Source organism: Talpa europaea, assembly GCF_964194135.1.
Source record: "Talpa europaea genome assembly, chromosome: 7".
In the NCBI taxonomy this organism is placed as follows: Eukaryota; Metazoa; Chordata; class Mammalia; order Eulipotyphla; family Talpidae; genus Talpa; species Talpa europaea.
The window spans coordinates 10,659,112-10,684,570 of record NC_140074.1 but is presented as its reverse complement, the minus strand read 5'-3'; the positions used below and the strand labels follow the sequence as shown (position 1 = coordinate 10,684,570).

Genomic DNA, 25,459 nt, shown 5'->3' with positions numbered 1-25,459 from the left:
AAGTCCCTGCTCTCATGGAAGCTGAAAACTTCCAAATATTTTTCAAAGTCTTCAGCTTCATATCCTTTCCTGAACCACACAACCATCTATCCAGCTATCTAGCTACCAGATGTGGTCATTTGAGATGTCTTCTAGATACCTCAAAATCAATATCACTAATCCTGAATTCTTCATTTCCTTTAACCTGCCCTTATTTTCTATTTCTCTTTTTTTATTTTTAATAAATCTTTTTTTTTTTCAAAGATTTATTTATTTATTTATACAAGCACTGGGTACAGTCAGAAGTGCGGGAGGGTGAGAGAATTCACCAGAGCCAGAGTGGGGAGCAGAGCAGGCAGAAGTACCTAAGTACACTGCTGAGGGGAGCAGCAGGTGGCAGGAGAGGTCTGCACGCCATATGGGACCCTCCTCTGGAGGGAGCAGCCGGGGATCGAACCGGCGCTGCAGAGGCTGCGGGCAGCTGTGCAACCCAGCGCTCAACCACTGCGCCACTGGGGAGGCCCTCTATTTCTCTTCTTGATGAATACTGTCATAACCACCCAGTAGCTTAAACTAAAAACCTAGGGAATATTATTTAGTCCTTATTTCTTACATTCAATTATTTATTAAACCCTATTGATTTTACCTCCAAAATAGCTCATAAATGTACACATCTCGCCTGCCATTTCCCTAGTTCAATTCATCATCAGGTCACTGTAGCAGCCCCTTACCAGCCTCTTCGACACCAGTCTTTAGTCCGCCTCACTTATCAGACATTGACTACACTGCATCACTGTCCTCTTTCTAAAATGGCAAACCTGTCCTGTCTCTTCCTTACCCAAAAGCTGTGATAGCTCTGTATTATCCTCCAGATAATTCCAAATTCCTGACATTGTGAAATTTGTAAACATTACTTAACACCTTCTATGATCAAGTTCTTATATAACCCTATAACCTCCTCATTCAGATATGCTACAGCTATTTCAATTCATGAAACATTCCTTTGGATCTGTAATTTCCTTTTCCAGGAACATTCCCTTCCCCTTCTTCTCTTGGTACTTAGGCCAAGCAAAACTATCCTCAGTAATTGTTCCACTGCTAATGAGATGTTTTAGTGCATTTTTGGAGTGGTGAAGGAAACTTGCTTAGTTAAACGTGTTCCCTTCACTACTAAGCTGAAGTGGTGAAAATAGGGGAGAACATAACTTGTTATTCTCATGGATTAGTAATGGATCCAGTAAATAGCATCAGATCATTCATCTGATTTATTCACATAATAGATATTTATGGAGCACTTACTTATGCATAAGAATCTGCTGTTCAGTGCTGTGGGTCATTCAAGGATGAGGCAGTACTCTGCAAGGAGAGGCTTCTGTAGGCTCAGGGTTTCACTGGGAAACAACATTCTCATTTGCCTGGAGCAGTCTAGGTTGATAGACATATTCTGAAGTTCTACGTGATTATTTTTCAGTTTTCCTTTGAAAAGAAACAAGATAATTACCCTGTAGCAGTTGCTATGGCAACTGTGATATATAGCCTGGGAGAATTTTCTTTTAAATCTTCTCTCCCCCATGAATCGTAAGTTAAATAAATTATTAAAACTTTAAAATTTCACACTAAACCAATGTATCCTTTTGGAGGGGTGAGAAGAAGAGATGTAGAGGGTAGGAAGGTAAGTACATAAAAAGAAAACTAATTCTCATTGTATACTTAAGTTAAGCAGCCTATGACTGAATAGTAGCAGTCCACGGTCCCAGGATTGGGGGTTAACTCAGTAATGAAACCAGTCTGCATTGATCGCACATGATGCTTCTAGAAATTTGAGTCTTATGACAGACTTTCAAGGCAGTCACATCTGTAGAACTCTGAGGGCTTTCTAAACCCAGACATTGACCTCCCTTAGCTGACAGACATTAAGACCTTAGAGTGTGCTGATCTTTCTGCCTCTGATTTATTAGCCAAGTGCTGATTCACTAAACATAATACCCTCTATATACACCCATGGTGGTGGAAATGGCAGGATTATTATTTTTTTCTTTTTCTTTTTCTTTTTTTTTTTTTTCATTTATAGTTTTTATTTATTTATTTTTTTTGACTTTTTTTTAATAATAAATTTTATTGTTATATTCCCCATACAATTGCAGCCCCCCCATTCTGACCCCAATCCCTCCCCTCCCGCCCCCGCCCCCCTAAAAGTGTCTCTGGTTCATAGTTTTTTGTTGATTTTGATTTTCACTTTCTTATAGTTATTCATTTTCCTGGTCCCTTATTTAAGTTCTCTAGATTCCTGCTATGAGACCATCCGGTATTTTTCTTTTTCTTTTTGGCTTATTTCGCTGAGCATGATCCCTTCCAGCGCCATCCATGTTGCTGCAAATTGCATGTGTTTATCTTTTTTGAATGCTGAGTAATATTCCATGGTATATATGTACCACATCTTCTTGATCCAGTCATCTATTTTTGGGCATTTGGGTTGTTTCCAAAGCTTAGCTATTGTAAACAGTGCTGCTATAAACATAGGGGTGCAGGTGTTCTTTGGAATTGATGTTTCTGTGTCCTTTGGGTAAATACCTAGGAGTGGAATTGCTGGATCATATGGAAGCTCTATGTTTAGTAGGTCCAGAAATCTCCACACAGCTTTCCACAGTGGTTGGACCAGTTTGCACTCCCACCAACAGTGTAGAAGAGTTCCTTTTTCTCCACACCCTCGCCAGCATTTGTTGTTGCTAGTTTTTTTAATATGTGCCATTCTCACTGGTGTAAGATGGTATCTCATGGTAGTTTTGATTTGCAGGAAATGGCAGGATTATATCTTTTATATGTGTGTGTGTGTATAAAACTAAATAGTATTCACTGTGTATATATACTGCATTTTTTTTTTACCTAGTCATCTGCTGATGGACACTTCAGGTGTTTCCAACCTTTGACTATTGTAAATATTGTTGAGATAAACATGAAGGGTGAGATGAACATTGAAGGCTGGTAAATAACTGGATCATATGAAATTTCTATTTTTAATATTTTGAGCAATCTCCATACTGTTTTCTATAATGACTGAATCAGTTTATATCCCCACCAAAAAGTGCACAAGGATTCACTTCTCTCCACATCCTCTGCAACACTTGTTTCTTGTTTTTTGGGTAATAGCCATTCTCATAGGTGTGAGATGATAACTCATTGTTTTTGTTTAATATTTTCCAAATAATAAGAGACAATGAGCATCTTTTTATGTGCCTATTGGTCACCTATCTGTCTTCTTGGGAGAAGTGTCTGATAAGATCCTCTGCCCATTTTTTAATCAGGCTGTTATAAGTTCTTTATTTTTTGGCTATTGACTCTTTGTCTGATGTATGGTTTGCAAATATCTTCTCCAATTCAGGCATGGGAGGTGCCATGAAAATGCCTTTTCATTTTAATGATAATTTCTTTCATGTGCAGGAGTTTTTTAGTTTAATGCAATCTCATCTTTTTTTGGTTTGTTTTTGCTTTTGTTTCCCTTGCCATTTGAGGAGCAACCACAAAGACATCACCAAGGGTGATGTCTCAATACCCATATTCTTAACTATGAAGCTAAATTACCCCCTGTTTCTCAGTATAAAAGCCTATTTTTAGTGATTGTCTTTCTCACATTAGTTGCCTCAAATTCATTTAGGGTAAGGAAGAGGGTTTAAATTTAATAGTAAATTCTTAATTTTGAAAAATGAGTAGAAAATGCTTTTAGTTTTTTTCCTTTCATTCAAAGATTCTGTATTTTATTGATTTTATTTTATGTGATTTTATATGATATTATAATACTACTATTATAGTTTTATAGGCAGTTCCAAAATATGTGACTGTTTTTGAAGACCCAACAGAGAAGGTACATCAGCTCCGAAATGATGATGTTCTGAGAGAGACTTAGGTCAGAAGAGGTTTAAAAGAATATGGATACAGTTCTTTATTGTGTTTTTGTGGAGTTGTTTTTTTTTTTTTTTTGTAGTTTTGTCTTATGCTTGATAGAAGGCATCTTATGTAAAATTAGTGAAATATAATAGGGTAGACTCAAGTAAGGTAAGGTATATAATAACTGGTCAGGTGGGGAAATGATATTTGAAGTCTTCCTAAAATTGTCTCTTGTTCTTCTTCTTTGCTACCACTTGGCGGTTTTCTTAGGTCCCTGGACCTATTTGGGCTGGGGAGAGCAACAGAGTACGTAAGAATTTAAATACGTTATAATATTCTTCATCGTACCCTTTAACATAGTCCCTCTGAACTGTGAAGCTGGATATTCATGCATACAAGCTTATATAATTTCATTCCACTCTCCTCCCCTAGTTCTCTCAGGAGACAATTACCTCTAATAGAATGTTGTATCTTTTCATACTGGTTTCTTGAACAATTCCTATATGTGTGTATATGATAAATTTTAAGCCAAAATCTCAGTTTTAACCCTGACAGGATCTCCTGATTATTAGTCCCCTGAGACAAGCAGTGCCATCAACTTCCCAGTGTAGGAAATCTCCTTTGGTCACTTGGCTAAGAAATGCAATGACCAGAAGATTCGGTTTGGAAAAGACCATTGGTTTTCTGACGTGAACAAGAGGCTGAAAACGTCATTTGGCTTTCCTTAAAGTAGCCCAGTTAGGCTGGAGGCTAACTTGGTTCTAGAATTGAGAGAGAAGGCAGCCAATCCTTGCCAGGGAGAAACATAGCCCGAGGGGAAACTACTGGCTGTGTTACCCATGTGACTGGGAGTCTGATTAAGACTCTGTGATTCGGTAACCAAATTGTGCTAAGAAAGGCCAAATTTTATCCAGTCACTTGAATTTCTCATGAGCATGTGCTTTCTGTGATTTGAATCCTGAGTATTTCCTCTAGGGAACTACCCAAAGGCAGCCTAAGAGAGCTTAGATAACTTACTTTTTAAGTAGAAAAAAGTGAGCCCTGGAGATGGGGGGTTGGAGGATTGAATTCTCTTCCCTTTTTGCTGCTAAAGTTTTAACTGTACTCTGGGTTTAAAGACAGGGACTCAACAGGGAATCAATCTAGGAACACACTTGTCAGTCTCATTGTTGAGTATTTCACTCAACTTTAAGCCCTTCTTCTGTGTCTGGGGCACAGATTAGATTTTTGACCCAGATTACTTTCCCCACCGTGCTTTTCCAAGTTAATCTTCTCTTCCATGTATCTGCCAAATGAGCAACATGTTTCTCATTATGGAAAGAAAAGAGTCTTTCCCAGTATTGAATCTTTAATCACGCCATTATTTTTATCCAGATTCTAGAAGGTATTTCTCCTCCCTCTGCAGTCTTCATCTATTGAAAACCCACCAGTTTTTCAAAACCATCTTGTTCCTAAAACTCCTTGTTTACCCTACCAGAAAGTGATCTTTTTTTCAATTCATCTAGTATTTAGTTTGTACAGTTCTCATGATAGTTACTTCATTTTTACTTCTGTTCATATCTTCTCTTTCCTAGACTCCTTGTAGGCACTCAAATATGTAAATGAGTAAATTTTCTCAGCCATTTAATGTTCTATCATTCAAATAGACTACCAGAGGCTCTCAACTTTTGCCCTCAGACTAGCTCATAAGTCCCTCCTTGGTCTGAGTAGCCAAATCTGCACTCACTTCTCTTTTGAAGCAGGAATTTTTATTCCAACCAGTTCTGTTTCACTGAGCTAGTAGAGCCTGTAGGGCAGAGAATAGAGCTGGTAAGAAAGATTGTCACTGCCACACTAATAGCAAGTGTTAGTCTCCTTCAGGTTTATTTTGTTTTTTGCTTAATTTACCTTTTCAGGTGCTAAATCATCTTTGGTGGTGCCAGGAAGCTTACTTTCTAAGGAAATTGGGGGTAGGGTAGGAAAAGAAAAGAAAATCTGGCCTTCATCTTCTCCCTACCTTTTTTCCCTGTTTCTTTCCTTTGTCTCTTCCCACTTCCTTGTCTTTCCTGTCCCTTCCTACCTTTCATGTTCTATTCTCAACCTCCTCTCTCTATGGACACTGTGTTTCCTAATATTTGTCCTTTGCTTCTTTAGTATACAAATTTCCCTTTAGGGGAATTTTAGAATATTCCTCCCATTAGCCTAGCAAAGTAAAAAAGTAGAGCATTATGTAGGAGTAGTAGGTCATATGCAGAGAAACTAAGGATCCATCCATGTAGTTTCTCTCTCTGTATCATGGTCTCCTGACTCTGATTAATTACCCTCTTCTGACCCTCATAATCAACAGAATTGTTTGCTCCCTCTTTGGAGACTCCTCTTTGTTCTTTGGGTTATGTAGTAAAACCCACCTGCTGGAGTTGACTTTTGGTTTTGTCTCTTGTTGCCTCTGCTTCCTCATCCATATGTAGGAATAATCCAGCTCTGATATCTTCACAATCCTTTTGTGGAATGAGAAAGAATACTGGGTTTTCTACCCTGATCCTTTCTTTTAGGTCTTTAGAACAACAAATGCATAATGATATAAAACCAGTGCATCCAAAGTCTCTTTTTCTTAATTGTGTTCAAAAGACTTTGTAAGCAGAATGCTGTGCATATCCTATTGTTTGCTTTTATTTTCCATCTTGACTGTGTGTGCCCTTGCTTTATTGGCAAGTGTTACTGATACTGTCCTTAACCATTTGAAGGTTACCCTCTTTCTTATATTGATTTCTACCCTCCTACCCCCTGCCCCCGGAGTTCTGATCACTCCCTTTTTCACATTTTACCATAAACTCAAATGGGAAAAAAATCATTGGATCTTCTTACCCTTACTCCTACCCTAGACATTGTTGTAAATTCAAATGGGTAAGTCTCATAAAATCTTTTATTCCTAATCCCACCTGTACCCACAATTCTTGTCTGGAATCCATATTTATATTTTCTTCCTTGCTTGTAAAATCCACGTTTTGTACCCTCTCTCTCTTTTAGTAGAATTATTATTTATCAGGTTGTCTAACATAGATTCCAGTGGGTCATTTCCCAATTTTACCTTCTACTTGTCCCCAAGAGGGACAATCTGTCTAGATTTTATTTTCTAGTACATTAACTTTTTCTTATTTCTATTACATGTAAAGCTTATGCTTATGCTTTACCTGAGTAATTATATGGTCTTCAGGAGGCTTCTGCTGCCCACATTATTACCAAGGTTATCTTTTAAAACTGCTCCTAATATAAGGAGTCCATCAACTGATAAAGTACCTTTTTTTTTTTTAAAGATACACTTTTTTTTTCCAATTTTTTTTTTAAAGATCTATTTATTTATTTATTTATTTATTCATACAAGCACTGGGTACAGTCAGAAGCGCGGGAGGGCGAGAGAATTCACCAGAGTCAGAGCAGGATGCAGAACAGGCAGAAGGACCGAAGTACACTGCTGAGGGGAGCAGCGGGCGGCAGGAGAGGTCTGCACGCCATGTGGGACCCTCTTCTGGTGGCCGGGGAGCAGCCGGGGATCGAACCAGCACTGCAGAGGCTGCGGGCAGCTTCGCAACCCCGCGCTCAACCGCTGCGCCACCGGGGAAGCCCACCTTTTTTTTTTTTTAAAGGATGGTGAATGTTCTTTTTCATTGTTGTGAGCCCATAGGAACTTGGCAAGTGAGGAGATATGGGACCTTGTTACTAATACACATATGGGGATGGTGTCAGAAATCTCTTCTCTATAAGATAATCTACAAAACACTATTAGGTTGAATACCCTTCTCAAGCACAGTGTTGCACATTTTTAGTTTTGCTTGGAATGGGATTTGTAACTGTGGTCATTTTAGCTAAAATTAAGGACAAAAGTGTAGTCAGTAAGGTGCTGGCCTGAAGAGCAAAAATAATGCTATGAAATGGTAGTACTTGCTATTAGCTAAACTTGACTGCATTGTCAGCAAGATTCCATTGGCAGTGATGTGTTTTCCTGTTCTCCTTTAGCCCATACTTTGAATGGGAGTCCTGGGTCCAGGGTTAGGTCATTGACAGGAATCGTTAAAAAACAAAAATAAAAATCAATGCTGTAGCAAGGCAGTAGGCCTGCTGCTGTTCTCAGCTGCATCAAGAGCTTTTGACTTGACTTCTAAGCCTTGGCTTTGACCATCCAGATTTCCTGGATCAACTTCCCATATTGGCCCTGCTTTTTAGGTTCAACTGTGCATTTTAAAGTCTGAACATACCAAGCTAACTTGAAGCAAAAATTTCTTTTTTCTAAAATATAGAAAACCTTTTTCCCTTCCACCTACTTTTGATAATAGAAGACCAGGATCTGTTTATGAAATCTAAACCCATGTTTTCATTAAGTTTATAGTAGCTAGGGAATCAGAATTCCAAAGAATTATAAATTGGGAAAAGGCATCTTGGAACTCATTTAAGAATTAACACTAAAATTAATTCAAATGCCTTATCACTTTTGAAAAGAGACTTGTATGTGTTAATTGAGGCAGTTTTGCACATGGCTTTGAGGTCACTGGGCTCAAGTGCAATTGGGTTTGCTTTTGTTCTCAAGATCCAGGCTAGTGACTTACCTAATCAGAAGCAGAAAAAAAATTGAAGAACTAAATAAAACTGGAGTGTTTTGACTGTGCTTATTTCACAGCTTTTGAAGATGCTGATAGTGCCGTGGATGACAGAGATAGTGACTATCGCAGTGAGACCAGCAATAGCATTCCACCTCCTTACCATACCACTTCTCAACCTAATGCTTCTGTGCACCAGTTCCCTGTGCCTGTGCGATTGCCACAGCAGCTGCTACTCCAGGGCAGTTCCAGGGACTCTTGCAATGACTCTATGCAAAGTTATGACCTTGATTTTCCAGAGCGGAGGGCACTCAGGTAGGTATTGGGAACAAAGCATTTTTTTCTTCATAGTAAGCAGTACCAGGGTGCAATTGACAAGTTTTGGGGCACTTTAAGTAATGGTGCAAGTATAGCAGTATGATGAACCAAACCGTAGCCATGCTATGTAGATTCTCAGTCTTTTTTTCTCTTCCACATGTTTACCTTTAGACCTTTCTATCAGTAATAGTTTTTGTATGCTGTTCTTAAGTGGTGATCCATGTCCACTTGTAGTGGATGGATGAAAAAAATCTGCTTGTTCCTTTGCCTAGTCCAGTGATATTTTATATACCTTTCACCAAGATTTAAAAAAGAAAATCACAGATTTAAATGTTGGATAATCTTTCCTACCTAAATATTTCTCTGGAAACTTAGAAGAAAACCAATATGATCTCACTATATCAGATTCCGTACTTTTCTTGGACCTTTAAAAATATTTTTATTTTGACATAGCTTCCATAAACATTTTTCCTTTAAAAAATTTTTATTTCTTAAATACGTGAAATATTTACATGGCTAAAAAGAGTTAAGGTACAATACAACACACAGCCAAAATCTCTGACGCACACCCATATCCTCCTCTATCCCACCCACTTCCGGTTTCCTTTCCACTGCTGTTTGTTGATTAAGTTTCCCTCCAGTGGACTTGTCATATTTATGAGTACAGCAGCAAGTACTTACAAATATGCTCCCTTCTCTTCCCCTTTCTTAATTAAAAATTCAAACCTAAAATTTAGAGAAATAATACAATGAGCATCTATATCCATGCCTAGATCACCGGTTGTGGTTTTTGCCATACTTACTTCTTCTCTTCTCTCTACCATATATTCATATGCACATCTTTTGTTTCTGAATCACTTGAAAGTACAGATAACTTGTTATCTCACCAAGAAGTACTTCAACAAATAATTCCTAAGAAAAAAGGACTTTCTCTTACATAACCTCAATACCATGCTCATACTCAAGAAGTTTAATGATGTGATGATATTATTTAATATGTAGATGGTATTTAAATTTTTCCACTTTTCCTAACAATGTCCCATATATCATTTTTTTTCATTTTTGATCCAGGATCCAATGAAAGACCTAGGTGTATTGTACTTTTCTCACACTTCATTATCTGCTTCCAAAAATAAACATGCCAGAAACTCCACTGAAGTTTGTCCCTACTCCTTGTTGGTCTTTAATTGAATGCTTACATAATTTCTTCATTTCATTTTAGTTGTTTATATAGCCCTACTTTAAGAAAAATTATAACAGCAAAATCAAAGCCTTTTCATCTTTCCCTTCCATTTTTACAAGAACTAGATGTGCAGGCCAACAGTAAAAATGGCACATCAACATACATAGCTGTATACTCTTTTCTTCAACAACTGAAGTTTATCTAGTAACTACCTATTATCATTTTATTTCCTGGACTAGTGCTGTAATGACACTGAAGGAACATTAGTGGTATACTTAAAATTGCAAATTATTTCCATACAATTTTTCTTGAATTGATCCTATATAAATTTGACTTGCTGTATTAGTATATGAAATAAGGTGAGAAAGTATCTCAAGAGGAAATGTTAACATGATTTTTAAGTGAATTTTCATTATATATGTTTTTTTACCAGTTTTTGAAATGACTTCTTGAAAAAGTCATGGGAAAATTATATCACTGGCACTGAGTTTTAAATGTTTCTACTACTGTCAATACTCAGTTCTTGGGAATAGTCTTTAAGTTAATACAGTTGTTTTGTTTTTTTTTTTCTTTTCAAGAAGAATTTTTGGAATGTGTTTTCAGTACCTTATAGTAAATTAGAAGTATAAAATAGCTACATTCATTATACTTATGCCAACCTTTTGATTTAAGTGGAACTATAAAAACTTCTATCCCTCCAGTTAGTTTATTTTGAGTTTTTGATGATACAAGAGAGTAAAAAAACTGCAACTAAGAAACATGTGTTAAATTGGATTTCCTTACTTAACCAAGTAAAACAAAAGCTGATTTGCCTGAGTCCAGAATAATAGGAAATTTGTGTGAAACATAATTTGCAGTTTGACAATAGACTTGGACTTTGTTAGATATTATTTAGCTAAGTATCTGTAGCATTGAGAACAGTCAAAAGGATATTAGTCTCATTCTTGGAGATTTTTAGTGACTAAACAAACCTTTTGATTTTGTTTCTGTTTCCTAAATAAATGCTATTGTATTTTAGACCTATAAAAGAATACATTGAACTGACAAATTTCTATTCTGCAGGCTCTCCCTATGCCCCCACCTTAGTGCGCAGGAAGCAGGCAGTCTCTAACCTATCTTCAGCTGTCTTCTGTATTCTTTGACTTAGTTGAACAGGTAGCTTCTGCTGTTCTAATCAGTATAGGGAAAGATTTTCATTTTACTGTAAACCTCAATTTATATAGCCTCTAGATTTCACAAACGATGGGTTATAATGCTTTTAACAATTTGCTGATTTTGGTAGTGCAACAAGGTTTGACTTTTGCTGATTGTCAAAGATTACTATTTTATATATGTATTTTTTCTTTTTTAAAGAAATATGTTTGACCATATTCTTGGCAATACAGCTTCAACTCTGACTTTCAGTAAGTTAATAGGTAGGCTTCTTTTTAGACCAAATTCAACAAATTTAGGATACTTGAAATCCCTTGATAGTGTTTATATTATGTACTTCATAATTTTAAACTTTATCTTTGTAAATAAATTCTAATTATTGATGAAACATGTTCATTTAATTGTTTGACCCTCAGAAAATAGAAAATTCTTATTTTTATCCTTAGAAAATAAAAGTTCACCAATGAGAAATGCTAGCAAGTGAAGTGATTTGAAGTTATTGTTATAGCTGTTCTTTTGCTGAGCTGGAAAAAAATGACTTAACTTTATTAATTTAAGAACATGTGAATTTCTTTATATTTTTTCAGTCTGTGTGTTTTTTTAAATCACGTTGACAATTTTACTATTCTAGTCTGATTCTCATTGAACATGCACTAAATCTTATAACTTGTTTCTTCCTTTTCCCTGTTTCTCCTTTTTTTTTTTTTGCCTTACTATTTCTCCAATTTTGTCCTTTTATATCAGGCAAAACCAACAGGCTAAAAATAACAAAATTAGGATTATTTCTGCTTTCTCTGATGTTAATTTTGAAGAGCAAGACGGTGTTTATGAGGAGATAGAGGAAAAAATATCACAAGAGTTTCTGGAAAACAGGAACATAAACTTAAGAGAAGCAGAGCTAAAAGGAATTCAAAATCTTTCAAAAACTGATAAACACTATAGCCAACAAGAACAATGAAAGTATAAGAACTGGAAAAATATACCATCTCAGATCCAGAAAACAGAATTATCTGCCTTTAATTTCGATCTTACATTTAAAACACCTGTTTTTTCCAGCTATCCTGAGAAATATAATGCAGTAGATAAGAAAAGAAAAAAGAAACCCTTATACACTCATTTTGAGGACAGTGAAAGAAGACAATGTGATGATAGATCAGCAAGTGAGGCTGACTTCAGAAGTAGATATTCTGACACTGAGATTTGTAACCTTTGCCATATTGAAAAGAAGAAACATAATTACCCAGTTTTGTCCCCTTACAAAAATGAATTTGTGGTTAAGAGTGGCATGTTGACCACTAAGTTAGAAAGTCAAGATTGTAATCTTCCTGGTTATTTTGAGTACTATGAAAAATCAAATGGCTTAAACCAGCATATCATTAATTTTACTCCACTGGATATTCTTGAAGATTCTATAAGCAATACTTCTGATGAACTTCTAGGCTCTCCCATTTCTGATAAGCAAAAATGTTTACTTTCACCAACTTGGCAGCCATCCAATGTCTATCATACTGGAGGTATTCCTGAACACTATTATGTAGCAAACCCATCAGTTCCATTACAAAAGATAAATTGTGATACAGACACACTTAGAGATCTCTCTGGGTGCACTGTGAAAGAGATGACTTCTTTCTCTATGGAAGAACCCAAGAAGGACTATATTGACACAATGGATGATCTTCAGTGTTTGGTAGAAGCAGTGTCAGAATATTTAGCTGAGAAGGAAGAGGCAATTAATAGATTTGGTTCCCTTTCAAAAACTGAAAAATACTTAAAAATAGTAGTACTATTGATAATGCAGAACAGAAAATGTCTGGGGGTCAAATTCTACCTTTAACTGTTGTCAAGAATGATAAAGACAAGGCCATCTCTTTCCCTGAGCTGAAATATGCTGTTGGTTCTTTGTTCATTTCACTCCACAGAAAAGGTGGGTTCAGGCACAAGGCATCTAACAGCCTCTGTGCAGAAGCTGGCTTATTCGGTTCCAGAGAAAACAAACTCTTAATCCAATAGAGACAATTAATTCAGTATCTGAACCCAGAGCCAAGTCAGTACTGGAGAAGGATTCTTCCATGCAGTCTCCACTATCCTCTTCTATAGTTGCTAATAAGGATATTAGCAGACATGGCAAAACCTCTGAAAGTGAGCACATAGGTAATAAAGCCAGAAATTTATGCTTTCAGAATGCATCAGAAATCATTGGAGAGGACTCAGCTCCACAGAGTCAGAGTTCAGTGGTAAAGTCTGTTTTCAGTTTGCTAAATCCATCAAAGATCTTTTCAGAAAAGGAGGAAACCAAAAAAGATAACGACCAGAGCAAGCAAACAAACAAGGAAAACTTCACTGAATGTGGTTCAGAGTCAAATAAAAAGAAAAATATCCCTGGCAATGAGAGCATTAGCATTGTCATTTTAGATACTAGTGATAGAGAAACTACAGGCTGGCCCCAAATACCTATGAGTGAGAATATGGTATCTTCCCAAATGACCAATGAACTCTCAAGCCTAGCTAGGTCTACAAGTAATAAGAGAGATGATATTGAGAGTCTGTTGGAAGGAAAATACTGTGCAAATCTGTCTCTGTTACTAGATCAACCAAAAATATGTACCAAAGGTATTCAGGACATCCTGTGTAACTGGCAGTGGAAGTGTAAATAAAGAGACTTCTTCAAAGCTACTAGATGGGGGCAGAGTTGTTCCTGGTGGTGATTTCCTTGAACTACTCAGAGAATCCTTTAATCAGTTTCTGATCACTTCCCCTGAGGCCTGTTCAAAGCAAAGTTTATCAGAATCTCTGAAAACTCATCAGTTGGAGGAAGGTAGATGGGGAAGGTGCCCTAAGAAAGGTGGACATTCCTTTTCCTTTAGTAGAAAACTGCATATTCCATTTTTAAGAGTGCCTACTCATTTTGAAAAGCAGCAGGATTTAAGAACGAGTAGAAGCATTTTTCCTTTGTTTAAATTTCCGTTCACTGACAGTCACAGCACTGTCAATGAGCAGAATTTTCATGACACAGCAGTAACCACTGATGAAGAGCTCCAAAGAAACTGCAATGAAAATGCCAAACTTAGTTCAATAAATTCTAGTTCAGTTCCAAACAGTGACAACAATTTAGGGAAATTTGGCAATTCAGAGAAATTGCGTAAGAATGATCAAAAAAATTGTCCTGAAGATGCCCAACTTAATATAATAATGTCTGATTCAGTTCCAAATATTAATAATCATCTTGAGAAATTTGGAAGTGTAGAGAGATTAAATCCAGGTGACCATACAACATTAGAAAATTGTGACAGAGATACCTTAGACATCGCTGGAGTTTTGCACAGAGAACATATACCTTCAGATTCTTCAGGAGAAGATAAGACTTTTACACAAGTGACATCTTTAATAGTGTTGGGCTCTTCATTAGCATATGTTTCTACCATTTCAGAATCTGCCTTTGTTAATGAAATTAGTGAAGACCAAGTTGTGGATAAAGCTTCTCAGAAAAGAACCCAAGGAGGCTTCCTTTCTGGCCTGTTAATAGATTTTCTTCTGAAAACATGTTAAGTCAACAAGAATTAAACTTGAAAAATGATGACTTCCATCACAAGAGTATTACCCCAGGTTTACTCTCTGGAATATTTAATTTGATATCAAATAGCAGGATGACTGATTGTAAACTGGATAAAGCAGCATCCTTGTCTTTAAGTGACATAAAGAGTTTAAATGAAAATAAACATTTATCCTTGGATGAGATCCCTGATACTTCCTGTGTGACTTCTGAGAACCAGAGAAACCATGTTGAAAAACAGGAAAGTTCTGCCTTCATAAATAGCCCTTTATCTTTACCTAGAGAAAATATACAAGTATCAGATGCTTGGGTTGATAATAATCACTACCCTTCTACATGGAAAAATAAGCAAAATGAAAAGCTTTGCTTCTCTTCTGAGAACAGCATACTTCATTGTGCTCCAAGAGCTCACCAGGACCTCTCAGAGAAACTTTTGACTATGAGGTCAATACCACACCATGTTCTTAAAGCAACACTTAATGAAAATTCGAACAAGTTAAATCCACCTGTATTAAATACTAACATTCTTAATAAATCAAGCCACCATCAGGTATTTGAAGAGATAAACAATCTGTTCTGTTATGAATGGGACTCTGATATGAAAGATTGCTCTAAAAATTCCAGAAAGCTTCGACCAGTTGATTATATGTTGAATCACAATATATATCCATCAGCTCATGTTTTCTTGTGGCCTGACTCAGAAAACCCAGCAATAATTTTTGCCAAAAAGATCAAAATGCAAATATCTTGGAGTGGAGAATAAATTCAAGCAGTGTCATTTGGTGTGACTTGCCATATGAATCATTCGACCAGTTAGCATTTAATGAAGATTACTTATTAAAAGGTGATACGTGGGCAACTAACTCATTATATGGAAATTCTCATCTTCTAATTAATGAGACTAAAAATGTACTAGAAGAATTGCCTATTGACTTAAGTTCTTCAAATTATGAAACTACATGCCCCATAGTTGATCAGGCATCAAGAATGGAGGAAAACCTTGTCTTTTCAAGTGTTTGTTATGAATACCAGGAATGGTTGGCATGTCTTGGAGATGGAGTGTGGTGGCCATCAGAGGATGGAGAATATGGATATTATATGTTCCACGATGGTCACTATATCTATTTTTTCTTCACTGATTCTACTGGGCAGTATGCATATATATTTATACCTGATTATTCTTATCAAGAGTATTTGAATTGTGATTTACAGGCAAATGATCTTTCAAGAATTATCTTGGATAACAGCATTATTCCTGCCTATAGTTTTAAAGTACTTAACAAGGAAGATGAGTTATTGTGGTACTTTGAAGAGGAATCAATTGATGGTCCTCTTGATTTATCTGGAGTTTGGCCAAGAAGTGAGGGACCAATGTATCTAGATTTGGAAACTTGTTCACAAGTTCTTGGAGAGTCAAGTTATGGCCAAAGGGATCAACTGTTAGATTTTTCAAGCTATAATCCTCAAAAATTTAAAGGAGATTTTGGCTCTTTCAAGGAAAACCTGTGTGGTCCTGAAGACTTTGAATGTATATTGGATCTCAGGAATCTGCCTGAAACTATTGGTAATCATGTCTTAAATAGAGAGAAAATGATAGAGGGACATAAGAACCAACCTCTAGCTAAGGATTTATCAGTTCACCTTTCCAGTTTCCAGTGGCTTCAGGCTTCATCTGAAGAAGCTGCCTCTTTGGTACATCTTGAAAATATGACTAATAGGTCACAGCAAGTAGATGAAATATCATCATTGAACAAAGTAACTTCTGCTTTGGGTGCCTTGATTGGAAGTACTTTAAATTTTGATAAGAATGAATCCTTAGAATCTTTGGCCATGCAGAAAATAGATCAACAGTCCAAATTAGTAGAGCTCACAAATGATAGTCTTCAGTCATTAAGCTTGCGTAAGCAATTCTCATCCCAAAATGAGAAAGAAAGTTTTTTCCAGAAGGATTCAGAGAGACCGATGTTATCCAATGTTCAGCAAGCTGAATTTACTAAAACTTTGAAACAAGAATTCCCTTTAGATAAAAGCATTCATGTGAAAAAACAAAGTTTGTTAAAATCTGTCTTCCAGGTAAGCAAAACAACTCCTCAGACTAAATCAGGTATAGAAGATGATGAAATTATTGTAGCTGATTCTGTTTCAGTTCTTCTTTCACCACAATTTAGTAGGGATGAACACAAGAATTGTGAGCTTTCCCAGGACCAATCTTGCAAAGAGTCTGAGAGGACATTATTTAAAAGTGCATTGAAACTCATTGGTCTGGGAGAAGACTCTTCACTGGGTAAGATAGCAAATGATAAGCAAGCATCTGGATTTTTGAGCCTCTTTAAAACCCAGGTCAATCAAAAAGAATCACCGAACTTAGAAAAGGATGGTGACAGAAATAGAAAGGCTTCTCAGGAAAAGAAGGAATCTCCTGTTTCAAACTTCTTTGGTACCTTGGGGGATTTCTTTAAAACCCCCAATATACAGACAGCTGAAAATACATCTATTTCTTCAGTGACTAATGAGGATGAAGTCAAATCAAATCCTAATCTAGTACAGTTAACTAGCCAGGATGTTGGGAACTCTCCTGCTGCACCAGTTTCCTATAAAGGGAAGGTTAGATTTAGAAGTCTGAACAAGCAGACTACTATTGATAAAAGTGGGGTCAAAGAACCATTGACTAGGAAGCTCCTGGGAAATAATTTTACTGAAAAAGAGGTACCCTCCAGATACCATCTAATCCAGCAGTCATCAAATCCATCTACAAGTTGTCTCAAAGTGTCTTCCAAGGATTCCTCAAAGGAAGCTAGTGTTGTGTCCACAGTGATAGAAGTATCAAGAAGTAATAAAATACCTTTTGATAACCTGAGCAGAAGAAATTCAAATGAACAAAATCACTTTTCTGACAGAGACTGGGTTTTTTCAACTGCCACAACATCTCCTTCCCAAAAAGAGTTACCAGTCAAAAAGAGTATATTTTCTTTCCTGACTGGATCTGAAAAATCTGAGAACAGAGCCTCTGTTACTCTACCAAGAATCAAATCTGAAGCAGAAGGGCTATTCAGATTTCCTTCCCTTTTCCCCTCTACTAGCTCAAACAGCAAGAAGGATGCCTCTCATAGTATCTCTCCTTCTAGTTTCTTCACCTTGTCCTTTTTAGATGAAAAGCAGGAGACTTCTGGGGAAAAACATAGTCTGTCAACTGTTCCAGTAACTTCCCAACTTTGTAAGAAATCAAATGCTCTTGATGACACAATGACTGGAGAGGTTTGCAATGACACTGGAGGGTGCATTGTTCAGGAGATAGCTCATGAACAGCAAATGGCTCCTTTTGTTTCCATCAGCAACACCATTGAGGTTACTGCCTCCTTTGCAGATGAGCTCACTGTAGAGAAGGACTATCAGGGAAAACTGAGCTCCATAAATAATGGGGTAGGGACATCTTTAGCAGAATTCCAGATGAATCAGTTACAAAAAGACTTTGTTCTTCATTCACCAGGATTTCAGGCACAGGCTGAAACACTCCTCATTGGCCTAGAAACCCTTGGGGTAGCTAGCTGTGGAGAAGAGACTTTCAGCCAGGAAGCCAAATCATTTCCACATAATAGCCATTTGATTGAAAAGCTCAACAACTTAGAAACTTGTCCTAACAGCCACCAAAATGGAAGAGTTGCTAGTAAACCTCTGAACTTGCCATTTGAAAAGGCCCCTGATGAGGTCTTAGCACAGATCCTAGTGAGAAACACCTCCTCTGCAGAGCCAGGGTGTGCAGAGCACCACCAGAACCGAGATGCAGATAAAGAGGAAGACAAATCAGTTATGAGCTCTTCAGCAGAAATGCTTTCGGGGTTTGTCACCAAAGTGAAGTCTTTCTCTGGGTGCTTAATTGAATCTCCAAAAACTTTCTCTGGACTTTTCTCCTCTCTTAAATCTCCAAAGAAAAACTTGTTTTTCTCTCTTTCTTCTGGTGCACCATCTCAGCCCCTTAATAATGAGTTTTTTTGAGTTTTCAAAAGTCCCAAACTAGAGACAGACAAGCAAGAATCATCTATCCCTGCTACTGCATGGCCTTAAAATGGTAGTTCCAGAGATTCTATAGGATCAGCACCTCCAGAAAGTTTGTGCATAGTAGCTGCCTCTGCAGCACTCACTTCAGAATCTACACTCAGTGACTGTAGAATGACTGTGGTTAGTTCAGAGTTAGACTTGAAGACCTTGACAGATGATCCTAAACTAACAATCAAAAGGGAAAACAGTAACATTCCTGACAGTATTTCAGAACCCCAAGGTTCTGTCTCAGGTAATGATATTGGGCAAGGAGTATTATCTCTGAGTGAGGAAGGAGACATGGGGACATTGCAGGCCACAGACATGGAGGCATCAATGGAAGCAGAGCATACCTCATTGCCAGCACAGTTGCTTGCAGATCCTACTTGGATTGCCAAAGAGCTTCCTCCTCCTGTTCAGCCACTTCTTGAGCCAATCTCAGCTATGCAGTCGGCCTTCACAAACCAAGGCATTTTGGAGCTACAGGTAACCAGTTCACAAGAAACCAATACTACGCTGTTCACTGAGGCAAGTGTCAGCCAGAGCACCACACTAGAAGCCCATGACATACTTGATTCACAGAAAGATCCACCTATAATCTCTCAGGAAAGAGAGCAGTCAAGACCTTAATATGACATCGCAAACATGTACAATTGGCCAAAGCTCCATTTTCCACCTTCTGCTACTGAAAGTGGGAAACCACTTAATTCTTTCTTCCCCCCATCTTCTTCCTCTGGCAACAGAGCAGCAGAAGTTGGTTTAATGTCCAGCTTTAAGAAGTCAACTCTGTTTGAGGGAGTTAGAGAGGGGAGAGGGAGTATAATGACAAGTGATCCAAAACTGAGGTATGAAAAGAAACTGGGTCTTTCATTCCTAAGGCTAAAAGAGAACCAAGGGCACCCTGAACAAATACATGCTGAATCCTCCTCTCCAGTTTTGGTTATCATCAGTGATCAGGACCTTGACTTTAGTAAGACTGACAAAGCTTTGGAGTCTTCTCATATGTCTGGAGCCAGTGTGCAGCCAGCTGAGGTTTGTACTCAGCTTTCTGGAGCCTCTGAGCACCTAGAGGCCAGGCCAAGTGTATGTCTTCATGGGTTCTCAGGGCCTGGAGAAGTCGAAAACCAGCCAGAAACCCCAGCATCTGAGGAACACTGGGGTACCAAAAGCAATCTTTCTGACTGCACTCGTCCTTCTGGGAGTCATGAGGAAGAACCTTGCACTGCCTTCAAGTTACTTCACCAGCCAGAACAAGAAGAGGCGGTGGTACCTGCTAGCACAGACTGTATTTCAAACGTACACCAGCCAGTTAATCTGCATGACATCAAGGAACCAGAGACCATCAAAAGGCCTGTTCTCAACTAAAGCATCATAAATGATTTTAAGGAATTGGCCATTTATGATGCAGATGACTTAGTGGTAGATCAATCTTAACCAGCTTTTTATCCTTCCTGTGCTGTTCTAGCACCTGAGCCTCATGCTATATAAGAGTTAATTAAGAAATAATGTGTGGGTTTTATTGTCCCCTCTCTTCTCTATAGAGTCAAATGCAATTCATTTAAGGAGCTTCCTGTGTAAAGGAAAGGCAGGAGGTGCTAAGATTTACTCACTCTGGTTTGCTCTCTGTCTTGTATAATGGAGAATTGAGAGCAGGAAGAGGCAGAATGTAGTGGCATATATTAATTACAGCCACATGATAGGCTAGGATGATTCGTTAGGCACTTATGTCTATCTCAATGGGGAGAGACCTACTTTGCTTTGCTTTGCTTTTTCAAGTCTTCTAACGTGCTTTCTCCAGTGGCAATGAGGGTATTAAGTATAGTACAAAGTATAGAGGATTGTTGGCTATAATCTATATTTTATAGCCTATTTTACATGGATTTGTATAGCTTCTTAGATATCAGTTTTTCTCTTTTACTACCCTTGAGATTGGTATCTGATCTGTGCTTTAAGTCTTGCAGGAGTTTAGTGCTATTGTTGGGTGTAATTCTTCAGTTGAAAACAATGTTCAGAGTCCATCTGCAAAGGGTGCTAATATTCTCCTTAAAAAATAGCACTGTATGGTACAACTTAAGAATGCTGCCATGACTTTTGGCCCAAAATGTGTCCAAAGGACTGGTTAGGAGCTCTAGGGATTTTGTGTGTGTGTGTGTGTGTGTGTGTGTGTGTGTGTGTGTGTATGTATATGTGCGTACTCAGAACATGACCTGCGTTGCTGCTATGGGATGAAGTCTCAACAATCAACTTGAAAATACCAGGTAATTGGGAGGAATCATAGCGAAAATCTCACCACAAGCCCTTTAGTTCGAGACCCAACTGTGGTGAGGACATGCATTGTCCTTTTGCCTGGAGGCTTTCCAGTGGGATATCAGAAATAAAATGAGGGCTTCTGATTTGGGTCAGATGGGCTGGGATATCCAAATGAGCTGGGATAGGTCATGGTAGCTCATCACCACTTTGCATCTTGAATAGGGCTGAATCCCTTAGATTCAATTTATGACTCAATAACCTTTGGATATTGTTCTTTTTTTCAGACCATTGTTTACTCCCATTTTCTCTGCTAGGTTGCTGTCTTAGAGCAGGATAACAAATTTCCCTCCTGGACATGGGAATTCTGGGGGTTGAAAGAGGGTTTGATTGGCCTGACTTCAGGTAGAGATGCTTTAATATGACTCTAACCTGGATCTTGGAATTGGACTTTGCCCTACTTTATCCAAAACTGAACCATGGTGTGAGACCGACAGGTGGGCAAGTTCATCCTTAAGACACTCGCCTATGCTGCCAGGAATATCATTATAACATTATTGTCCAGGACACCATTTTTTTTTTTTTGAAGAATTTTTTGGTTCTAGCCTCCATCTCCCAATGGCTTCCACTACCTCGTCCCACAGATGGCTGAGAAATAATTGAAGGAGCATGTCCACTCTTCTTTGCTCATCCTAAGGAATTCATATTTATACTTGTGGAGGAAAAAAGGGGGATATAAATGTAATAAAGAATAAGAAAAGGGAATAGAGTTCATTCATCCATTTCATTAGTGGAATTAGGAAGTTTAATAAATCACAGCCACTGGACAAATTTTTAGAAGACCAAGCAAAGGATTTTGGGTATAAGCAAGAGACTGTTTTAATAATTCTTAATTCCACTTATAAATATCACATTAAGATACTCTTTAAAATCACTTGCAGTGTTGAGGTCAAGTGCTGTTGAAGAACCTAGCATGTTGTGTTTTTTGTTTGTTTTTCTGGTTGTGTTTCTGCTGAATAGATTAGTTTCTCTAGACTGTGAAGTTTGGTCCTCTCTTCCTGGGAACCTCTTGTTTTTGATTCTTGCCACTTATATAAGCATTCTTTCCTGGATTTACCCATGCTTTCTCCCTGGTCCCTAGTTTGCATCTATTTACTCATCTGTCTTCCTTTCATCCTTACAGCCCCACCAGCAGTAGTAGGTATGGCTCCTCCTGCAATGTGAGTCAAGGAAGCTCTCAACTCAGTGAGCTAGACCAGTGCCATGAACAAAACGATGACCATCAGGAGAGGGACTCAATTCATTCCTGCAACAGCTCAGGCAGCATCTCCAGAGATGGCCATGTAGGTTTTGGAGAACAAGAGAAGGCCCTAGAACTAACAGGTGAAGCAGAGAAGGGGAGAGTATGTGAACCCAAGGAGATGAAAGAAGTTGCCACAACTCATCATCTCCCAGATCTGGTGCTACACAACGATCACATCTTGAATCCCAAAGAGAGGTAGGTGATGACTGACTGAGGAGCTCACATGATTTCCTCAGCACCTGTCCCGTGGTATTGCTGAGTATGAGTCTTTTTTAATTTGTCCCTGTGTGACTGAATATGGTGGTGATCAGGATACCTAGGTTCAGCTCTGTACTGCTTCTTTTGATTTTTGTTGTAATTCCCAAGATATTTTGAAAATCTCTAAAGACAACAAATGGGTTCTTTGTAGTTAGCTGCCGTGCACCAAAACTTCTTTAGTCTGCATTTATTGACTTAACTTGTTGACCCCACATATGGCAGTTTCTGAGTCATTAAAACTGGAACTGACTTGAGCCTTGCAAGTTATTTCATTCAGAGGAGCTGGTTTGAGCCGGCTTCCTAGCCTGTTAATATTTTAACTTTTCTTATGAACATTGTTTTGCCTTTTTTCCCCTATCTGTGAAAACTAGTACAGTTAAGAAGTTTTGGTCTAGAAGCCATATCTAACCTAACCTCTGGCAGTGTGCCTGGCAATTATTACCCATAAGAAGAAAAAAATATAAACTTGTTCTTGTGACTGTCTTATAATGGTGTTTATTTTTTTTTAATTTTTTTTTAATATTTATTTATACAAGCACTGGGTACAGTCAGAAGCATGGGAGCATGAGAGAATTCACCAGAGTGGGGAACAGAACAGGCAGACTAATGATATACACTGATGAGGGGAGCAGTGGGCGGCAGGAGAGATCTGTGACCATGTGGGACCCTCACTGGTGGCCAGGATCGAACTGGTGCTGCAGAGGCTGTGGGCAGCCTTGCAACCCAGTGCTCAACTGCTGTGCCCCTGGGAAGGCCCTTATAATGGTGTTTAATATAGAGCTTGAGTGTTGTTATTATTGAGCTAAATTAGTCAGTACAGTAACTGATATGTTTGGACATATCAGGGTTTCTCAGACTTGGCACTCTTGACATTTGGGGTCACATAACAATTTGTTATGGGAAACTATTGAGTATAGTGAGGGATGTTTAGTAGTATCCCTGGCCTCTACGTACTAGATGTCAATAGCAGTCCCCAGCTGTGACAGCCAAAGATGTCTCCAGATGTTGTCAGATTTCTCTGGTGAGAAAGGGGGGCAAAAAGGTTTAGTTGTTGATGTAGCTCCCCAAATTTCAAAGTCTAATAGTAAAGCCTCTCACTGGAATATTAGAACAGTGAATGCTGATTACATGGTGAAAGTAAGAGAATGGTTAGTGTCTCTACTTCCCATGAACATGCAGACTTACTTTCCCCTTCATTTTTCCTGACTTTAAGTCATCTCTGATGGCTCATCTAATAGACATTCAGGATACTGTGCTCTGAACCAGCTATTTAACTGGATTAATGATCCACTAAAGCTCTTAGAATTGGCAGATACTGTTGTCAGGGTAGGGTTCTTGGTAGAGCAGCACAAGTGCCCAGGGTGAGTATTTGTTCTTCTCTACTGACTGTATCCTCTTAGATCTTAGCTGTGTGGGTCAAATCCAGCTCTACCTTGGCTAGAAGTATCCACCAATGTTGTAGAACAGTTGACCCAATTAGATGGCGTCAGAGCCTAACATACATTTTACATGTTTAGATGGCAGCCACTTGTCTACTGCCTTGGCAATAGAGGGAGACAACAGTGGGAGGGAGAAGAAGCATTATCACTAATAACTAGCCTCCTTTCCACAGTTAAGAACTTTGCTGATGACTTATTTTAATATAGGGTGGTGTTTTTGTTTCAAAGATACTTTGTTAAATTTATTGTTCATTTCACTGAGGTATTGCTAAGGCAGCCCAAGGAACAAGATTATAGCAGGTATTATATTTTTCTTAGTCTTTTGCTGTAGTCTAGGAACTGGTAAATCTTCCAAGTTATTTAATGGGTCAGCATGGGTTTACAGGGACCCTCAAAGGAGTCCCTTGAAGGGAGACTGGTGGTCTTGAGAGGGAGGGTGAGCGTGCCAGTCCCTACTTCTCTGCATAGTTTCAACCCGAGCCCTTGACTCAGGGCCCTTACTATTGCTTTTGGTGTCTTGATCCCTGACTGTCCTAGTGCCCCATTGGGTGAGTAAAAAAGGGTGAAAGTACAGATGAAAAACTAAAAAGAGCTGTTATTTTAGGGAGGAATTGTTTTTACATTGGATATTCAGAACTATGTTGTTTCAGTGGCCTGAATCACTAAATAAGAATAGGCATGAATATAAACCATTTTATTTTAGATATTTGGCAGTCTTGCCTTGAACACTGTCACATTGTGGCCTTGACTCTTGTTAAGAGTTCTTTTCTTTGTTACAAGTTTTCCTGAGGAGAATGCATCTTCACCATCTACCCATGCCAGAGCACACTGGATCCGAGCAGTTACCAAGGTTCGACTCCAGCTGCAGGAGGTAGGAAATCTGTTGTTCTAGAACTAGTTGGGACAGTTTTTCCTTTGAAACTGAGAGACATATGGTGCTGGGGCAGCAGTCAGTGATTAGTCATCTTCTTACAGTGTACTTCTGGTAATGCATGACAAGTAAAGTAGAGCCTTAAAAGAGGAGCGGCGGCTGATGGCTCCCTTTTATGCTGATGGATGGAGAGCAGATAGTCCTAGTGGGTGAGGGCCTGAAGGTAAAATTAAATGCTTCTTTTTTAGTGTTATCAACTTGAGACCATTTCATTTTGGGTTTAGTATTTCAAGAGCTCTTATTAGTCAGTTGTTGTCTTCCATGTCTAGCCAGTTCAAGTGCCACTGTCAGGAATACAGGGGCTGAAATTTTAGTATATGTGCTGCTGAAGCAAACATAGGGGCCGAAATTTTAGTGTTCATTAATGCCTGTGAGCTTCCCTGAACCAATGTGAAAGAGTTAAAAAGTAAAGAGAAATATTTTTCATTTTCGGTGTTGTAAGTTTGAAATGTCCTTATCTGTATGTCAGTAAGTCATCAGGCCTCAAGTAGAAAGGACATATTTAAATGGCAAGTGGTTATCATTGCCCTTCATGCATTATGAGTAATCTTTTTCTGAACCCTTTAAGAGAAAGTTGGAGAGATGATAGTCTGTCTCTTCTATATATTCCT

At 38.2% G+C, this 25,459-nt stretch overlaps 1 protein-coding gene across 1 annotated transcript in view; it reads left to right on the top strand.

Moving 5' to 3' along the window:
* Positions 1-25,223, top strand: part of LOC311172832 (protein unc-13 homolog B-like) — a gene marked incomplete at its 5' end in the record, with an annotated part of 105,156 nt that extends 79,933 nt beyond the window's left edge. Inside the window, 4 exons of the mRNA XM_084236359.1 lie at positions 4,132-4,167; positions 8,513-8,747; positions 22,101-22,415; positions 24,698-25,223. Coding sequence (XP_084092485.1) covers positions 4,132-4,167; positions 8,513-8,747; positions 22,101-22,415; positions 24,698-24,809 — 698 coding nt within the window. The 3' untranslated portion in view covers positions 24,810-25,223. The remainder of the gene's footprint in view (positions 1-4,131; positions 4,168-8,512; positions 8,748-22,100; positions 22,416-24,697) is intronic.
* Between the last annotated feature and the right edge of the window lie 236 nt (positions 25,224-25,459).